This window comes from Tamandua tetradactyla, chromosome 8 (assembly GCF_023851605.1).
Source record: "Tamandua tetradactyla isolate mTamTet1 chromosome 8, mTamTet1.pri, whole genome shotgun sequence".
Lineage (NCBI taxonomy): Eukaryota > Metazoa > Chordata > Mammalia > Pilosa > Myrmecophagidae > Tamandua > Tamandua tetradactyla.
The window spans coordinates 78,989,699-79,009,131 of NC_135334.1; the positions used below are offsets into that span (position 1 = coordinate 78,989,699).

The following is a 19,433-nucleotide window of genomic DNA, read 5'->3' on the forward strand; positions in this document are numbered from 1 at the left end:
TCAACTGATGAGTGTAAGGACGAACATACCATGGAATATCAGGGGGTTTCAGGAACGAATAAAGTCGTGATGCATGCAATGACATAAATGAACCTTGGGGACATTATGTTGCATGAAATCAGCCAGAAAAAAAAAGGACAAATATTGTGTGGTCTCACTAATATGAACCAGCTATAATGAGCAAATCTGAGGGTTAAATTCGAGAGCATAGGTTATCAGGCGATCTAAAAAGGGCAGAGTTTGGGCAATTGATACTTAAGGCATACAGAATATTCAGGGAGGTTGATTATAAAGGTTCAGAAAAACATAGTACAACACCGTGCGACAGTGACTCAATATTGTAAGTGTGATTAACAAAGCTGAATGTGAGTATGTCTGAAAGAGGAATATTAGGGTTAGCTTTGTCACCAAGAGGAATGCTAGAGGCTAAATCTGAGACTGTATAACTTAGTGCAACCCAGTGTAGATGATGACTGTGGTTAATTGTACAAATATAAGAAAGTTTTTTACATGAACTATAACAAACATATATCACTATTACAAGGTGTTAATAATGGGGTGGTATATCGAAAAATACAGGTAATCCAAACAGCAACATTGTAATATTCTTTCATTAATTGTAACAAAGGAACTAAACCAAAACTAAATGTCAATAATAGGGATACATAGGGAAGAGTATGGGATTGTTTTTAACTTTCTTTTCAGAGGAAATGGGAATGTTCTCATATGGTTTGTGGTGGTGAAGGTATAACTATGTGATTATTAGCCATTGATTGTACTCTTAGGATGGATTATATGACGTGTGAATAAAACTGTTAAAAAATAAACCAAAGCCAGTGAAAAGAATTTAAAAACAGAGAAATGAGCACTAAAGACAGGTGGGAAAAATGAAATAATCAAAATGAATTTGGTAGTTTAAAATATGGCCACAATTATTCGATTATCCTCCAGTCCACTGCCAACAAAATATAGAAGTGGCAATATGTGATTTCAGAGATTAGTTCATAAAAGACTATGCAACTACATTGTACTGTTAAGAACAAATACTCTTAGTTGCCTGAGCTTCCAAGTAAGTCACCCAACTGCCTGAAGATGGTCACACATGGTGTTCTAGCATGCAAGGACTCGAGACAAGAGTCCCAGCTCATCCCTCCACCATCTCAGTACAAACACCAGAGAAATAAGACAAAAAACAGCTTTGTATCATCAAAATCCACTTCTTGCAATCTCCTATTTGTTTAAGTCACTATCAGTCATTGAGTCATCCCAACTGAGGCTGCAGATACGGTAGAGAAAAGCCTTACCTGCTATGAATTTCTGACCTACAGAATCTGCAAGCATGATAAAATACTTGATTTGTGGAATTATACCATTAGATTTTGCAGTGTTTAATACACATCAAAGGATACCCAAGAGAATTTGGTATGCTGAAGCAAGTGCCACATTAATAAAACCCAAAACATGTCATATTTGAGAGCCAAGAATAGAGTGGAAGATTGAGTGACTTTAAGGATACTGAAGCTGAGGGCAAGAAAGAAGTGAGGAAAACAGAACTGAGAGCTGAAGGGAAGGCTACACTTTTACAGAGACAGAAAGTTTGGGCAAGCTGTTGGCTTTAGTAACATGCAAAATAAACAAATTCATAATGAACTAGTGGATTTCACTAAAGAATATTTGAGGAAAATGTTTGAAGTACATCATGGTTTCTTTATGCTAGATATGATAAAATTTGGATAGAGAGATTGATTTAAAAAGGAATTGTTTCATTTTCAAAGTTCACAAGAAATATATAGGAGCCAGACTTGCTAGTTTCAGAAATACAGCCGAGTCTTTTTCTCAGATTATCTTGATTGCAAACACTTCTCAAATTGAGAAACAGCTTGTGGGCAAAAGTCAAATTAAGGATGTAATTGTAAAACCTTTGATATAATATCAGAAAGACTAAAATTAGTCTCTCATAGTTTTTTAGGAAAACAAAACACCATCTTCATAATGGATGGGAATTTTGGAGAATCTGAAGAAGAAGGAGTTTTGTTTTGTTTTGTTTTTGTGCATGGAAAGAATGAAAATAATTGTGGCTGTACGGTGGACTGTTATCTTTTAACAATATTGACAGTCCTACTGAGACGCAATAAGACTTTTTGTCCCCTTCCCTTTAGTTTAGACAGTTACGACTAGTTCAATCAATATAATATTGTGGAAGAAAAGCTCTGTGACTTCTAAAGCTAGATCATATAAGATCATAGATCTTCAGTCTTGCACTGCTAAGAACACTAACTGGGAGTCTTCATAAAAAGTTTGCCCTGTTGACCACCATACAGGAGAGGTCACAGATAAGTACTCTGCTCAAGAGTCCCAGACAAGCCATGAGAGTAAAGAAGTCATCTTAGAAATTGTCCATCCAGCAACACTTGTTGTAGCCCCAGTCGTTTGGGTCCCCCTCACCCATCAGAGTTACCCCATCTGAGAACAACCCCTATTATATCCTTTATGAATTCCTAACCAATAAAACCCATGAGCTGAATTAAATGATTGTGTTTCATGCCACTAACAATTAGTGTACTTTGTTATAAAGCAATAGATAACCAAAATGTTTAGGTTTAATTGCATTCTCAGGAGGCAAGGAGATAGAAATTGGCCCAGAAGCCAATATCTGAACAGTTTTCCAAACCAATGAAAGACATCTACATTAATTTCAAAAAGGTACAAATGTCTATACTGCTAATGATTGCAAATTTGAACCAAGGCACATCGAGCAAATTTGCTGAAACCAAAGACAAAACCAATTTGAAAGAATCAAGGGAAATAAGACATTAGCTTTGGAGAATCTCACAATAAAAATTCAAAGCATGATAGGAAAATGTTGGAAATACACTATTCAAAAAGAATATTTTCCTCAACTTAGTTATCTGAATACAAATTGTAAGGGGGAGAGTTTCGTAGATTTATTGAGGAATGCTCTCAGGAGGTACACCTGTAAGAAAGTTTAGATTAGACAGAGAGAGGGACTAATAATCAAGGCAATTGCAACTGAGATTTCAGCTGTTTCTTTGGAAAGGTCTGGAACCTCAGAGTTGTCTCCAATGGAGACAAGAAAGCCAGGACTTTACTTCCCCACACCTGTCAGATCATCCTTGTGTGATGCCCATTAGCAAGGGAAACAACCATTGGTGTGGTCTGGTAAATGTTTAACAGCCAGCTTTCTGGAGAGAAACAAAGTGAAATAAAAACAACATACTTTGCAATCTTTGCTGATTTCTTTGGCATAAATATTCCCACCAGGGCCAATTTCAAGCTACCACCACAACATCACTGATCTCAGAGTTAAGAAGAGATACATAGTGGCACATCATAGAAACAACAATATAAATTATCCTAAAGGACTTGATGAAAGTAAAACATAACAAAATAGCTAGAGATGGATGAGCTTTGAGTTTGCCTTTGTTTGTAATGTAATTTATTTAATTATAAATTTATATATATTTAATTTTCAGTAATAACTGCATTTACATAGGCTTATAACATTCCTGGAAATTTAACATTCCACCCTCACAAGCCAATAGGAAATAGCACACTGCTGTGGAACAACGTTGCACAAGACAGTTTCCATCAGTTGAGAGAAATTCCAATGAGAGATTCAGTCATTGGATACCAAGATTTGATATTACAAGCAAATGGGTTATGAATGTGTCAATTCTGAAGACAGGATCTAGATGGAACATTCCAGAATCTAATACAAACTATCTTTTGTGATGGTCATAGATAATTGACCTCTCTGAAAACAGCTTCTCCTGAATCCTGCTCAATTTTGTTTCTTGAGGAATTTATTTAAAAGAGGTTAATGAAATGAATTAAAGTCTCTGATTCTTCGATTTATCTCATGTCCATAGCTGCACTTGCCATCTCCCTTCTCCATTATCTATTCTACATTGTTCTCATCTAAACTAACACCCTAATGGTTCAAGATATCTTTTCTGCTAGGACAAATCAGACTCTTAAAACCTGACAGATATTAGCAACTAGTTACCAAGTTCTTCTCTCGCAAGATAATGAATTTGTTCGGTTCCTTTATAAAACTGTATTTCATTTTTGTGAATCTTCTGCATGTTAAATATATTCTCTCCTGAACTCAATATGTGGCCCACCCACACTACCTCATGTTAATCAGGGTCAATTATTTCAGGTATTATCTCAAAGCTGGCACCTTAGCTTTTAACAGCACTTTTAATAGTCACTGGATTCCTACAGAATTCATTATGTGATTGACACTTTGAAGTTCATAAGATTTATTTCCTATCTTGCGTCTGCATGTCTTATAAAGACCTTTATTGTGCTTGCCCTTTATTAATCATCTGACCCATTTAGAATACCATCAACTTTGTGGACCAGTGAGATGTGCAGTGAATTGTTCAGATAGTTCAAATGCCCTCAGAATTCATTATGATTGATGGTGAGAGAGTTAATGTAGCACTGACGAAAGAATATGAATCTACACTCATGCTCTCTGGAGAGGAGTGCAGACTGATTCTGCACTTCTTGTTTGCTACGAATGGAAAAGAACACATTTCCCATTCCAATAACTGTATACCACATACTGAAAGCTGTGTTTATCTACCCTAGAAGATATGGCATAATTGACGCTACTGTTTGGTTAAGTTTGCAATGATCCTCTGTCACTGATTAATATTCATTTGGGCTTTGTAAGCATCAAACTGGTGAATTAAATGGGAATCTGACAGAGACCACCATCCCTGAAATCTGTTTTTTTGTTTTTTTTTTTTAATTTACTTGTTCCCTTGGATGGGGCAAGAGAGGGTACAGTTTCAGAAACTTCTACTTGCACAAGACGGTTCCACCAACTATCAATATATTTATTCAATTATAAATTTGAAATCACAATTTGATCAGTCCCTGCATTCACTGTCACCTCTCTCACCTGGATCTGGGTTGGGACTCCATGCATTTCCTAGGCCCATACGCATACTATGTTAATGGGGAATGGAGGTAGCTGATACCTTGAATATTAGTATCAATTAAGCTTATTCACTAAATGTATAATCTTTTTGAGAAAAGTTAATACAAACATTTTGCTTATTTTTAATAAGGAAATTTGTCTTACTGGGTGGTATGAGTTTTATGTATTTTAGATACTTTCTTACTCGTATAGATGATTTGCAAGTGTTTTCTGCAAATCTCTGACTTGCTTCTTCATTTTCATAATGGTGTCTTTTAAGCCACAAAAGTTTTTATTTTGATGAACTCTACTCTGTCATTCTTTAAAAATATTTCCTGGCTATCAGTTTCAGATCTAAGAAATCTTTGACCCAACATCTTGAAGATTTTTTATTATGCATTTTAATTTTTCTGTTTTAGCATATTTACTTCTATAAGCTATTTGAAGTCTTTTTTTCCTCTGTAATGTGAGCTAAGAGTTTACATGGATTCACAATTGACCCAGATTTCAATAAAATCATCAAGATACTACTGTCTTTTATTAAAAATTTTCAACTTAAGCACAAATTTTTTTACTGCTCTCAATAATATGCTTTCTTTCCTACTTTCTAATGTGTCCGAGAGTGGAGACTTCACTTTTAACATGTGGGGAAAACGAATTATAACACAAACCCTCCAAGATATCTGAATGGTTAGCTATCTTTCTTAAAGAAAATCTTCAGCACACGTTCCCGAATCTGCTTGGTCCTGACCCCATAGATTACAGGATTGAGGGCTGGAGGAACAACCACATATAGATTGGCCAAGAAGATATGGATATATCCAGGGATGTTGTGCCCAAAACGGTGTGTCAAGAAAGAGAAAAATGCTGGGGTGAAAAAGGCTGAGATAACAGCAATGTGGGAGCCACAGGTGCTGAGAGCTTTGAGTCGGGCCTCCCGAGAGGGCAGGCGGAACACAGCAGAGAGGATTCTGACGTAGGAGAGAATGATCAGGAGCACATCCAACAATAAAAGAGAAATGTTGCCAAGGCCAATTGCAATGTTGACTTTGATGCTGGCACAGGCCAGACGGGCAATGCCCATGTGCTCGCAGTAGGTGTGAGGGATGGCACGGTGCCCACAGAACGGCAGCCTCAGGAGTAGAAACACCAGTGGAACAACCATGCACACACTCCGCAGGATGGCAATGCCTGCTATGGTGCCCAGAACTTTGTTGGTGAGGATCACGGTGTACCGGAGGGGGATGCAGATGGCAATGTAGCGGTCAAAGGCCATGGCTACCAATACTATGCTCTCCATGACAGTAAAGAAGTGGATGAAGAACATCTGGGAAAGGCAGCCTCCAAAAGATATGTGCCTGAGATTGAACCAGAAGATGCCCAGCATTTTGGGGATGGTGGCTGTGGACAGGCCGAGGTCAATGGAGTCCAGCATGGCCAGGAAGTAGTACATGGGCTCATGGAGACTGTGCTCAGTCTGGATCACATAAAGGACAGCAGAATTCCCCAGCAGTGCTACAAGATACACCAGGAAAAAGGGGACTCCAATCCAGGTGTGCACAGCTTCCAGTCCTGGAATTCCCAACAGGAGAAATGAAAAAGGATGGAACTGAGTGTCGTTAAGCATAGCCTTTCTTCTGCCAAAATTCGTTGGTGTGCATGTCAGAGTTATTGACTTCCCATTGTCCAGATTCCTAGTAAAAATGCAGTTATCATTGTAATTATTCCTTTTATTTCCGTCTGGAAAGGCAGTACAATGTTCTCCTCACATTCTCACAACCTCCTCATGTACAAACAGTGCCAGAAAATGAATCAACCTCCCTCTCTCTTCTTTTTCTTTTTTCACATAGGCAGGGACCAGAAATTCAACCCGGTTCTCTTGGAATGGCAGCTAAGCATTCTGCTACTGAGCCACTGTCACTCCACCCTCAACCTCATTCTTCAGATGTTTTCCCAACTAAAAAGTTAAGCCATAATGAAAGGAAGGAAGATGAATATCTCTCTGTCAGATGGAAATTCATAATTAGGAATGTAACCAGTAACAGTGGGGAAAATTAAGTTCTAAAGTCTGTGTATCTGGTAGATTTACATGTATTTTTGTTTATTGCACATGGTAAATTATTTGTAATTTTAACCTCAACCACTCCTTCCCTTTAGGGAATAAGAGAACCACAAATTTAGTGTGCATATCACTGTGTATTTTTGCATACATGAGTGTGTATTATACATGTGTTTATGAATACTAAAGAGTATAAATTTGAGAGCAGAGTAAACAACTTATCTTTATTTATATGCGCTATAAGGGTCTGCCACATGTAAGTTCTCAATTTTTAAAGTTCATTAAATAAATAAATTAAAGAAAAACAAGTCAGACAGTAATGATTTCAACGTTGTGTTTTAGAAAATAAACAATTCAATTTCTGTCATAAATGGTTTTGCAAGAAGATATAATTGTAAATTTGGAAAATGGCTAAAGACAAGGAGAGGGATTTCCTTTGCAAAGGATCTATTGCAATTAAGAAAAATAATTGTTTGAGAGTTTGTCTCTTGTTTGGAGAGCCCATGAAGCAACATTACCATTAAAGAAGCTGTCCAAGCATGAGACAGTTTGAAAGGGTGGCTAAGTTCTGAGGGCAAGAGAGCTTTCAAATATCATCAGCAACATATGTGGACAAGGAAAAGGCAAAAAACAATTTAATTACCCTACATTTTATTTCTTACCCAATCAGTTATCTACTTCAGATATTAGTGTCTTTATGGATGTTTTCTTTTTAGACAAAAAGAATTACTAAGAGATTTTGAATTGTAACACATATAGATTATGCATAATGTCCTAACATACAGTAAATTAAGAATTTTAAGAACTTAACATTGGGGATGTTTATCAGCAGGCAACCATTTGAGTAAAACTAGTTCTACAGAAAATGTGAATGACTGTTAATGTATACAATTTTACAGAAAGTTTTTATTCAAATTAAGGAATATAAGAATATTGGGAGAATAATTCAGTGGCATAGGTCAGAAATAAATTCATATGAAGGTTAGTAACCCTACTTTAAATCCATGAAAAAATAAGTGCTTGGCAAATAACTATACCCATCTGAAGCCTATGAAGAGTGGCAGAGATGAGGAATAATTTGGGACATTCTTTTAGGAAGGAGAATAATATGTGAACTTGGGCTACTGAACCCAGGGAGGAGCTCTTTGGAGTTCTCAGTTCTGTAATGAGAAAATCAGACGTAATGATACAATCATTTTCTCTTTCTTTTGTGGAAAATACATGGTGAACAAAGAGGGATATTCTCAAAATTTATTCCATCAAATATTTAAGAGATCTGCTGTATGCCAGTCTTGATTAGGCAATTGCATTATATATTTAAGACAGACCTGTCACATACTCTCAAGAAGACCACTGATAGTGAGGGAGATAAAATTCCAAAGTTGAAATTTGGGAACTGCATTGCAAGGGCCATGGTAAAAGTATGCCCAGAGTATTGTAGGTATAGAGGGAGGGTCAAGATAAATCCCATGGAGAAGGATAAGTTTAAACGAAGGCAAAAAGAGTAAATATAAAATATGAAAATAAATTTCATTTCACATGGAAAGAAGAACAAAAGCAAAGCGGATGTTAGTACCTAAGATTTAAGAGAATGATGGAAGTTGCAGTGTCATCACCCTGGTCACACTTAGAAGCTGTGTATAGCAGAAACTCAGAGAAGTGAAATATGGCTACATCCCCTCAAAATCAATTTATCCTACTAATTGCTACAGATTTTCGAAGTGGGTTCTCCAAACCGATCCTTTCTCTTCACTGGGACAACATCATTTCCAAGTCTCTAAATACTGTATAAAGTAACTTGCTCTTTCCTCAAATATATAATGACCTGTTGTTTCAAGATGTATTCATCTATCACTCAATCTGTGCTGGGTTCCAAAAGGAGACTGGGTTCCAACTGCTTTTTTTTTTTTGCAACATAACACCCAGGCACTACATGGAATTATATCTAGAAGCCATTTTCTCTGGCATCCACCTTAGTCTACCCTATTACTTCCATCTCCCCACAACCCACTTACTCACTTCATCTCATGTTCAGTTAATCATGAGAGAAATGAGAAGATGAGAGTCTACCTTCTCATCTCATCATTGCCTAAGCCCCCAGTCTCACTGCTGTCCTGCCATCATGTAAGCTTATTTTCTTTTTCAGCTCCTTCACCACCCTTGCCCTGAGACCTAAATCTAGAAGAATCTGTTAGAGCCACAATGCTTGATCCACATAGTCACACTTTTCATTCAATAACATATTAAATGGCCACCTTTATTATAGCAGGCGATGCTCTGGAAAATAGGCAATGTTAATCCTTGCCCTCTTGCTAGTCACATTTAGGCACTTATATACCAGTTCAGAAACAACAGCTAAACTTATAAAGGACATACTGATGCATCTCCTTCTTCATAAGCTTCACAGTCCTTTTGTTTTTACAAGACTGGATGGTCACTGGTATATAAACATTTAAGAAAACGTGTAGCCTTGAAAGGTCGTGGATGTGTCTTTTTCTTTCTTCATCCTCTATTCATACTTTGACTTTTCCTCCATCTTTCTATACTATCTTGGCATCAGGACTTTCCCCATATCTCCTGCTATTTTTCACATCTTAGCCTTGATATGACTTACCTTTATCTCTAAACATCTGTGAAGCAGTAACTTGCGAACACTACTTGGCATCTTTCTGACATGCACCACGTAGTGTGTAGAACAAATGTTATTTATAGTTTTACTATAGCTCTATTTCCCCTGAGATGGGATTAGTGTATATTTTAGACTTTGACATAGTTTAATTAATAGGCACAGGAGAATGCTATTTTGCAATTTGTTTTTTCTCTACATGGAGACTACAAGGCACGAGTTTTTCATTGCTCTTTTATTTTTTCCCAAAAAACCCATTCTTTTACTGACACTGTTAGAATTTGTATGATAACTCCCAAATTAAATTTCAAAGTTGCTGGTAAATAAAATATCTGTTCTAGTGGGCCCAATCCCACCCTATATTTTCCACTACTTTGTTCATCCTCTCTCTCTTCCTTCCCTCTTCTTTTCCCACTCCATCCCCTCCATCCTTCAAGTTCCTGATAGAGTTATTCCATGTAATCAAACTCTACCCACCTATTCACAACTTTAGCTTCTCTTTTCATGTTATCTGATCCAAACTAATTTTTATTTTAGTGTATTCATTTATAAAACAAAACATACAAACATTCTTAGCATATAAACATTCGATACATGGTATACAATTAATGGCTCACAATATCATCACATAGTTGTGTATATATCATGATCCTCTTTTTTTTTAACATTTGCATCACTCCAGAAAAAGAAAGAAAAAAATGAAAAACTTATACATACCATACCCTTTGCTTTCCTTTTCATTGACTACTAATATTAAAATCTATCCAATTTATTTTAACCTTTGTCCCTCCATTATTTGTTTGTTTTTTACCTATACATTTTAGTAATCTGTCCATACCCTAGATAAAAGGAGCATCAGATACAAGATTTTCACAATCACACAGTCACATTACAAAAGCTATATCCTTATACAATCATATTCAAGAAACAAGGCTACTGGAACACAGCTCTACAGTTTCAGATATTTCCTCTAGCCTCTCCAATACACCATAAACTAAAAAAGGGATATCTGTATAATGTGTAAGAATAATCTCCAGGATAACCTCTTGACTCTGTTTAAAATCTCTTAGTCACTGACATTTTATTTTTTTTCAAATCTCTCTTTCCCCTTTTAGTCAAGAAGACTTTTTCAATCCCTTGATGCTGGGTCCCGGCTCATCCCGGGATTACTGCTGCACATTGCCAGGGAGATTTCACCCCTGGGATTCATGTCCTGCGTAGGGGGAGGGGCAGTGAGTTCACTTACTGTGTCAGCTTAGAGAGAGAGATGCCACATCTGGGCAACAAAAGAGGCTCTTTGGAGGTGACTCTTAGGCCTAATTTTAAAAATAGGCTTAGCTTAACATTTGCAGGAATAAGTTTCATAAGGAGGGATCCCAGGATCTAGGGCTCAGCCTATTGATTTGGTTGTCCCCACTGCTTGCAAGAATCTCAGAAATTCTCCAAATGGGGAAGTTGAGTATTTCCCCTTTTCTCCCCATTCCCCCATGGGGCTTTGCAAATATTTCTTTATTCATTGTCCATTCATTCTGGGAATATCAGGGCATCACATGGACCTGGACAAACCTACAAAATCTCATGCCCTATTCAAGATTCCAGCCACTTTTGGAATTCAACTAAATTGACAATACAAGTTAAATTAGGAAATGCACTGCCCATAGTATAAATTTTGCACCAAATAAACATCTCTTCCTTTAATCTCACAAGAAGGTGAAGTTTTAAAATATGGATGACATCATCCTTTATCCAGTCTCTGATATACCTTAGTCCTATCGAGATCAGCTTCTTTTATATCTCTAATTGAAGTCTGATCACTTTTTCAACAGTTCCTGTAGGGAGGACTGCTGATTTTCATAGCTTCAGAGCTCTAACTCTGATTCTCAGGTGTCCCATAAATACCTGAAGTTTCTGAGAAAGACCATGTTATATGCAAATAGCTCGGTATCTCAAAGTTCAAAATTAAAAGTTATGCCTCGTTAATAAATGTGACTGCTGTAAAAATTTACAATCTATGACCCTTTACAATAAACCCAACCTGTCAACCTATGCCTTGACTTTTGTTCACTGAATTTTTATCTACTAGGTAGTCCATGTGCTGGATTGAAAGGATGTGTGTACCCTAGAAAAGCCATGTTTTATTCATAATTCCATTTTGCAAAGGTAGCCATTTCCTCTAATCCCTATTATGTACTGTATCTTGGAAACTTTAATTAGATTATCTCCATGGAGATGTGACTCACTCAAGAGTGGGTGTTAAACTGGATTAGGTGGAGACATGTCTCCACCCATTCCAGGTGCGTCTTGATTACTTTACTGGAATCCTATTAAAGAGGAAACATTTTGGAGAAAGCTTGAGATTCAGAGAGGGCAGAGCAGAATGACAAAGCTTAGAGAAAGTCACAACAAAGAACGCCGCAGAACCACAAAGCAGGGTCTGTCAGCCAGCGGCTTTTGGAAATGAAGAAGGAAAACACCTCCTGGGGAGATGGAGAGGAAGCTAGCAGATGATGCCATGTTAGCCATGTGCCTTTTACTCTTCAGAGAGAAACCCTGAACTTCATCAGCCTTCTTGAATCAAAGCGTCGTTCCCTGGATGCCTTAGATTGAACATTTCTGTAGACTTGCTTTAACTGGAACATTTCCATGGCCTAAAAACTTTTCACTTGCAACTTATAAAAAGATTCCCCTTTTTAAAAGCCATTTCATTTCTGGTACATTGCATTCTGGCAGCTTGCAGGCTTGAACAGTCCATATGATTGAGGCATGATAATATTTGTCTTTTTGTTCCTGATATTTCCTTCAATATAGAGCTTTTAAGGTTTGCTCATCTATTCACACACTTCACAACTTCATTTCTTCCTGTGGCCACTCAGTAGTCCATTATATATACTATAGTTCCATTCCTCAGTCATTGTATCCTTGGGCCACCTCCATGCATCGTGGATAGTGAACACTGCCAACAGAAACACTGGTGCAAATGTCCATTCATGTTCCAACACTCAGTTCCTCCAGGTATATACTGAACAATGGGGTTTCAGGATCATATGGCAAACCCACCCCCAACCTCCTGTGGAACCACCACACTGCCATCCAAGAGGCTGCACCTCTCATTTCCCTACAGACAGTGAATAGGTACATCTCTTTCTTCACATTTTCTTTAGCACTTGTTTTTCTCTGTTCATTCTTAAATAATTTTATTCACACATCATGCAATTCAGCCTAGGTATATAGGCATGTCTTCACCACCATACTCTGTCTGAAGACATTTCCTTTTCTTCCATAAAGAATCCATGCCCCTTTCCTAATCCCCCTGCTTGTTGACATTTAGTTTTGGCATAATGCCTTTCTTACATTCAGTGAAAGTATATTACAATGTTATTATTGACTATAGACCCTAGCTTACATTGATTGTACTTTTACCCATATGCCATCTATTTTCAACACCCTGAAATACTAACATTCCCTTATTGTTCCTCATGCAAAAGCGAATTTTGTTTGTTTGTTTGTTTGTTGCATGAGCAGGCACCAGGAAGTGAAGCCAGGTCTCTTGAATGGCAGGCGAGAACTCTGCCTGCCGAGCCACTATTGCCCGCCCCAAAACATTTTTGTAATCTGTACATTTAATCACCATCATTGTCCACTCTAGGCTTTCCTAAATTATATCATCTCAGTCTTATCCTCTTTCTTTCCTTCTGGCTTCATACATGCCCCAGTCCATCTTCCTTGATCATACTCACAATCAGCTTCATTCAATGTACTTATATTATTTGCTACAATCAGGTAGTATTGTGCTAGCCATTTCTGAATTTTTACAATCAGTTCTGTTTCCCAGTCTGAATTCCTTCAGCACCAATTGTCCACTCTCTACCCTATTTCTGTCTTTTGATAACCTGCGTTCTTAACTGAAATTCGTCAAGTTCACCCATTAATATTAGTTATTAACAGTGAGACCATGCACTATTTGTCTTTTTGTTTCTGGACAATTTCACTCAGCATAATACCCTCTAGATCCATCCATGCTGTTACATTCTTCATGACTTTATTCTGTCTTACAGCTGCGTAATATTCCATCATATGTATTCACTACAGCTGTTTAGCTACTCATCCACTGATGGGTATTTGGGCTGTTTCATCTCTTGGCAATAGTAAATAGTGTTGCTATAAACATTGGTGTGCAAATGTCTATTTGTGTCTAAGCTTCTTAAAACAGTCTTCTTGTCCTTGAAGTGCTCTTCAAAACCATCTGCTGTCACTCATTTCTTCCTTCACTCCACTCCAGGCACATTTTACTTTTTACCCTTCCTCAAATATTTTACGCTCCTACTTCCCCCAGGGATATTGCTTCTGCCCTTTATACAACCTGGAATAGTCATCTCTAAACTCTCAAAAGTCTTGCTTCCTCATTTCATTCAGTCCTTTCTCAAATATATCTGTTTCACAGAAAATTTCCCTGACCACTCTATTGAAAAGGGGAAGTGTAAGCACATTAAAATATATGCTTTACACCTTGCTCTCTCCTCAATGCTTTCTAATGGACTACTTCCGCTCATAACTCTGTACCAACTAATACTTTAACGATTTTCTCTCTCCTTCTAATGACTCCTCTTTGCACGTCACATTATTATTAAATCTTCCATTCATAACATGGTATCCTCACCAAATTTCTCTGCATAGAATGTCTATTATTTCCTCACATGTATCACTGGGGACAGTGTATGATCAATATTCAGAAATTAATTTTATGTTTGTATACCAGAAACAAAAAAAGGAATGTAAATATTTTGAAATTATATAATTTTAAATAACGTGAAAAATATCAAATACTTATGAATAAATCAAAAAGTGCAAGAGCTCACAACAGACAAAATACAATATATTATGAAGCGTTTTTTTTAAGAAAAATGAATAAAAGTAGGGATTTATCATGCTCCTAGTGGCTCCTCGATCTTGTAAAAAAGTCAAATATAACAATGAAGTAAAAGAAACCACATCAAAATCCCAGCAAGTTGCATGCATGTGTGTGCACACACATGCACATGTGTATGCAACAGAAAAACAATTCATATATGTTTGTGTGTGTGTGTGTGTGTGCGCGTGTGTGTGAAGGGCCAGGAAAATCATAGAGAGCCATGGCAAAATCAAGTATTGCTTTACCATTTACACTACCCTATGACAGGACATATTATAAAGTTGCTCTGATTAATTGAGCATAGCATTGCACAAAGATAGACAAATATAAAATATAACTGTACAAGGATTTAAGAAACAGGTCCATTTGTGAAAGATCACTTGCTTTATCATGAAGGGTCACAGAAATTTTATGCTGTAAGCACTAATCAATAAATGATATTGGGATACTTGAATACACTATTTGAAATCAAGAATCATGACACCTCTTGTTCATCTTAGGAAAAAAATCACTTCCAGATGTTTTATAGATCTAAATATGCAAAGTAGTAAAGCTTCTAGAAAAACATATGGGAAAATATCCTCATGAATTTAGGAGATAGAAAAAAGATTATTTAAAGGAACACAAGGAGTAATTATCAGATGCCACAGGTCCAAAGTTGTGGAGTGAGGACCACTGAAATACATTCCTCATGCCATGAAAACATTAGAATATTGACAACACCTGTCAAAATGTCTATGTGATCATCCCCATCTTGCCTTCAACTCAGCTATTTATGGGATCAGGACCCAGCAGATCCAGGAGTGTGTGAAGAGTTGCTTTGTTACAAAAAGACTGAATGAGAGAGAATTGATTTAAGCTATCAGGGATATGGCCGAGAAGTATATTGTATGACAAAATGGATTAAAAAAATTAGCTTCGCCAAGGGCGATTGTCAGTTACTTATTTATATATAAATCAAAAATAAATATTGGTAGCAATTGTCGAGTTTGCTGTGTTTGAGTGTGTCTGACTATGTATTTACAATGCTATCCTTTATTGACCCCTGCCATGGAATATGCCATGCAAGAGAAGAATTCAGACAAGAGAAATCTAATTCACTGAAAGAAGAACTTTCTAATTATGTGGAAATATCATATGTTTTAGGTCTTTTTCAGATAGTAATATAATTTCTCTCAAAGAGATATTCAAACAGAGGTTGCATGGTCATTTACAAATATAAATAAGTGAGATTTTTTGTAAATAAGAAAGTTCTGAATACAAATAATTAGTATAATTTTTATCAAAGGTTATATAAGAAAGGAATGGGGGTTAGATTAAATTATTTTCCCTTTCTATGTGCTCAAGTTACTGAGACTATGAAGACCTTCATAAGCCTAACCCCCTACCACTCACTCTCATTGGACTGGTAAATTTAATACTATATTATCTGTGATGGCTCTTTCTACTGGAGCTTAAAAGTACCTATGGAATGCATGAAAATTGGGTATATTCTTCAATGACTGCTAAAACAACGTTTAAAAAAAACATGGAAATAAGCTGTAATGTTACTTATAAACTGTAGTTATATTTTGGAAAGATTAAAATCAGTGGCCACTGAAGCTTGTTATTAAGAAAATTGGATATTCATGAAGTTTATAAACACAAGTGAGATGATTATGTAGGATTTTAGAAAATTTACCTCACACTGACATTTGTAATATGGAGGTAGATGGGGCATAAAGTTCATTTCAGATAATTTTATGATTCAGGGAAAACTGAAAGCTGGATAGTGTGGAAGTACCAAGTATGAGATACAGAAAAGAGGCATAAAGGATAAGATTTATCCACATATTAGAGAGAGAAGATAGGAATATTTATTGTTTTGTTTGCTTGCTTTAAACTGGTTGATCATTGAAATGTATAAGAAGAGAAAAGATTGTCACAAACTTCAAAAAATTTGAGGGGATTAAGTAAAAAACCAGATTGTAAGGAATCTTGAAAAATTTTGCACATGAAAAAGTGAGCATGACAGGGATATGAAATGTGTCTAGAGTTGTTGTAAACAACAAATTCAATGTTTTCAATAATGCCAACAGAGAAGAAACAACGGTAGCTAAAATTTAAGGAAATTTTAAAAGATTGAATGATGCGCTGGTTTAAAATGATATATGTACCCTAGAAAAGCCATGTGTTAATCCTAATCCCATTTTGTAAAAGCAGCTGTTTTTTCTAATCCCTATTCAGTATTGTATGTTTGAAACTGTAATTAGATTATCTCCCTGGAGATGTGATTTGATCAAGAGTGGTTATTAAACTAGATTAGATAGAGGTGTGTCTCCACCTGTTTGGGTGGGTTTTCATTAGTTTCTGAAGTCTTATGAAAGAGGAACCATTTTGGAGAAAGAGAGATTTGGAGAGAACAAAGAATGCTGCAGTACCACGAAGCAGAGAGTCCACCAGCCAGAGACCTTTTGAGATGAAGAAGGAAAATGCCTCCTGGGGAGCTTCATGAAACCAGAAGCCAGGAGAGAAAGCTAGCAGAGAATGCTGTGTTCACCATGTGACCTTCCCATTCAGAGAAAACCCTGACTTTGTCACCATGTGCCTTCTCACTTGAGAAGCCTTCATTGGCCCTCTTGAACCAAGGTTATCTTTCCCTGGATGGATGCCTTTGATTGGACATTACTGTAGACTTGTTTTAATTGAGACATTTTCTTGGCCTTAGTATAAACAAGCAACTTCTTAAATTCCCCCTTTTAAAAGCCATTCTGTTTCTGGTATATTGCATTCCGACAGCTAGCAAACTACAACAAATGACCTAAATAGAAGATTGTTAAAACTGAGTTAAGGTCAAATTTGTTTTGGAAACTATCATAGCAATCAACTCATCAGTCCTATGATATTCCTAGTAATTTTTATTTAATTGAACATACAAAATCAGTATTTTCAAAATATTTTATATATTGATGATCATTCAGTTCAGAGAAAAGAGTTGATATGGATATAATGGTAAATAAAAATAAGAGTATGTCTAAAAGCTTTGACATTCATCAATATAATTTCATCTATATCATCTATTTACATATTCTTCACCCATTGATGGGTTGCCAACTACCTCCTTGATGTTTCTGTTTTATGGCTGGATATATATTTTAAAATTCTGCCTAAATTTCTATGTAAAGATATTTTAGGAGCATAAATGTTTATCTCTGATCTCTTTCAAATGCATTTTGAAATGCAAGCTAAAAGAGAAGCAAAATAATAAATAAATAACAGTATTGGGAAATAGAACAGAGCAGATATTTCAAAAATAAAATAAGAGCAGGGACATGGACAAAAAAAGGGAGATTATAAACAAAATCCTGAAACAAGTGAAATATAGGGAGATGTAAACAAAACAATATTTACCAAAATAACATACAAAGACTGAAATAGACTTTAGAATAGAAAAGTTAACAGACATAGACAATCAATTTAGAAAATCCAACATACATATAATAGGAATTTCAAAAATTGAAATAAAAATAAGGAAGAGGAGAATATCAAAAAAAGAATTTCTTGAGCTGAAAAATTATTCTGACAGACATGTTCCTAAGCCATTGGCCCTTCTTGAGTGAAAGTAACTCTTCTTGGTTCCTTAATTTGGACTCTTTAATTTGCCTAGAACCGCGAACTTATAATTTATTAAATTCTCCTCTTTAAGAGCCGTTCCAGTTCTGGTATATTGCATTCCAGCAGCTAGTAAATGAACAGATTTTGTACCAGAGGTAGGTGCTGCTGCAGTTTGCAAATAGCAAACATGTTAGAACAGCTTTTCAAATAAATAAGCAGATATTGGATAAAATCAGACATATTTGCAATATAAGCTTGGGGATATAAGTAAGGAGGATGGATACCATGTGGGAGAGGAGTATGCTTCTTATTAACTTTAAAGAGAAACTATGAATATATAATATAGTAGATCAGACCAGAATCTCTGTTGGACTCTAGATATTACCTTCTCTTTCCTAACACCTCGAAATTGCCCGAACTCACAGGATAGAAAATAACTGGTTGTCTAATGCATTCGATTTCTCTCAGACTTTTTCTATGTTTTTCTACCTTATAACATACCATAATTTCTGGCACTACTATCAGCTCTATCCCATTATCATCTGGGAAGAAAAATCCTCCATGAACTCTAGACCTTGTGCTCTGGATGGAGATTGCAATAAATTCTGTTTTCTTAGAGGAATTCCTTTCACCTTTTGCCAAAAGAGTTGAAACTCATGCAAGCCCCTCTCCAAAGACTTCATCAGTTTTCCATTAGTAATAGGCTGGGAAGGAGGCTATTGTTAAGTTGGAAAGGAGCGGATGCCATTATCTGCAGATATGGCACACTGCCAGTAACCACAGCTGCTGCCACAGAGTCCAGTGGGTGTATACTGAGGGAAATTTTCCTTCATCTTTTGAAGCCTGAATTGTAACAATTGCCAAACTGTGCCACAAGTTACACAATTATAGTAAACAAAACAGAAGAACTGTCAAAGATAGTTGCCTAAAAAGTCATACTTCAAACACGTAATGGTATAGACTAAATGTTTCATAACTCTTGAGGGAGCCAGAATCAATCCACGCTCCATTTCCATTCAGGATATTTCCATTCCTAGCAGTTTGTACCCAGCCCTTCCCCTGAGATAAGGAGTTAGATGTGGCATGGAGTTCCTCTGCAGAGGGAACAGGAAGAAACAAAGAGTGAGAAGTAGTTAATGAACCTTAAGCCCATGGTTATACCCAGAGGATTCTGAAGATTAAGCCCAGGGATTTGGGGACTTCCCTAGACTTAGGGACATCTTCACTCACTATAAAGTTTTTCCGTATGTGACTGGGCAGACTTGGGGCCCAGATGCTTGAAGGGGCTCCT

At 36.5% G+C, this 19,433-nt stretch overlaps 1 protein-coding gene across 1 annotated transcript; it reads right to left on the bottom strand.

The window, feature by feature from the left end:
• Positions 1–5,645: 5,645 nt before the first annotated feature.
• Positions 5,646–12,004, bottom strand: LOC143643597 (olfactory receptor 52E8-like). The gene is made up of 2 exons (XM_077112207.1): positions 11,991–12,004; positions 5,646–6,591 (listed from the first exon to the last, which is right to left on the bottom strand). The coding sequence occupies exon 2, from the start codon at positions 6,579–6,581 to the stop codon at positions 5,646–5,648; it is 936 nt and encodes a 311-aa protein (XP_076968322.1). The 5' UTR covers positions 6,582–6,591; positions 11,991–12,004.
• Between the last annotated feature and the right edge of the window lie 7,429 nt (positions 12,005–19,433).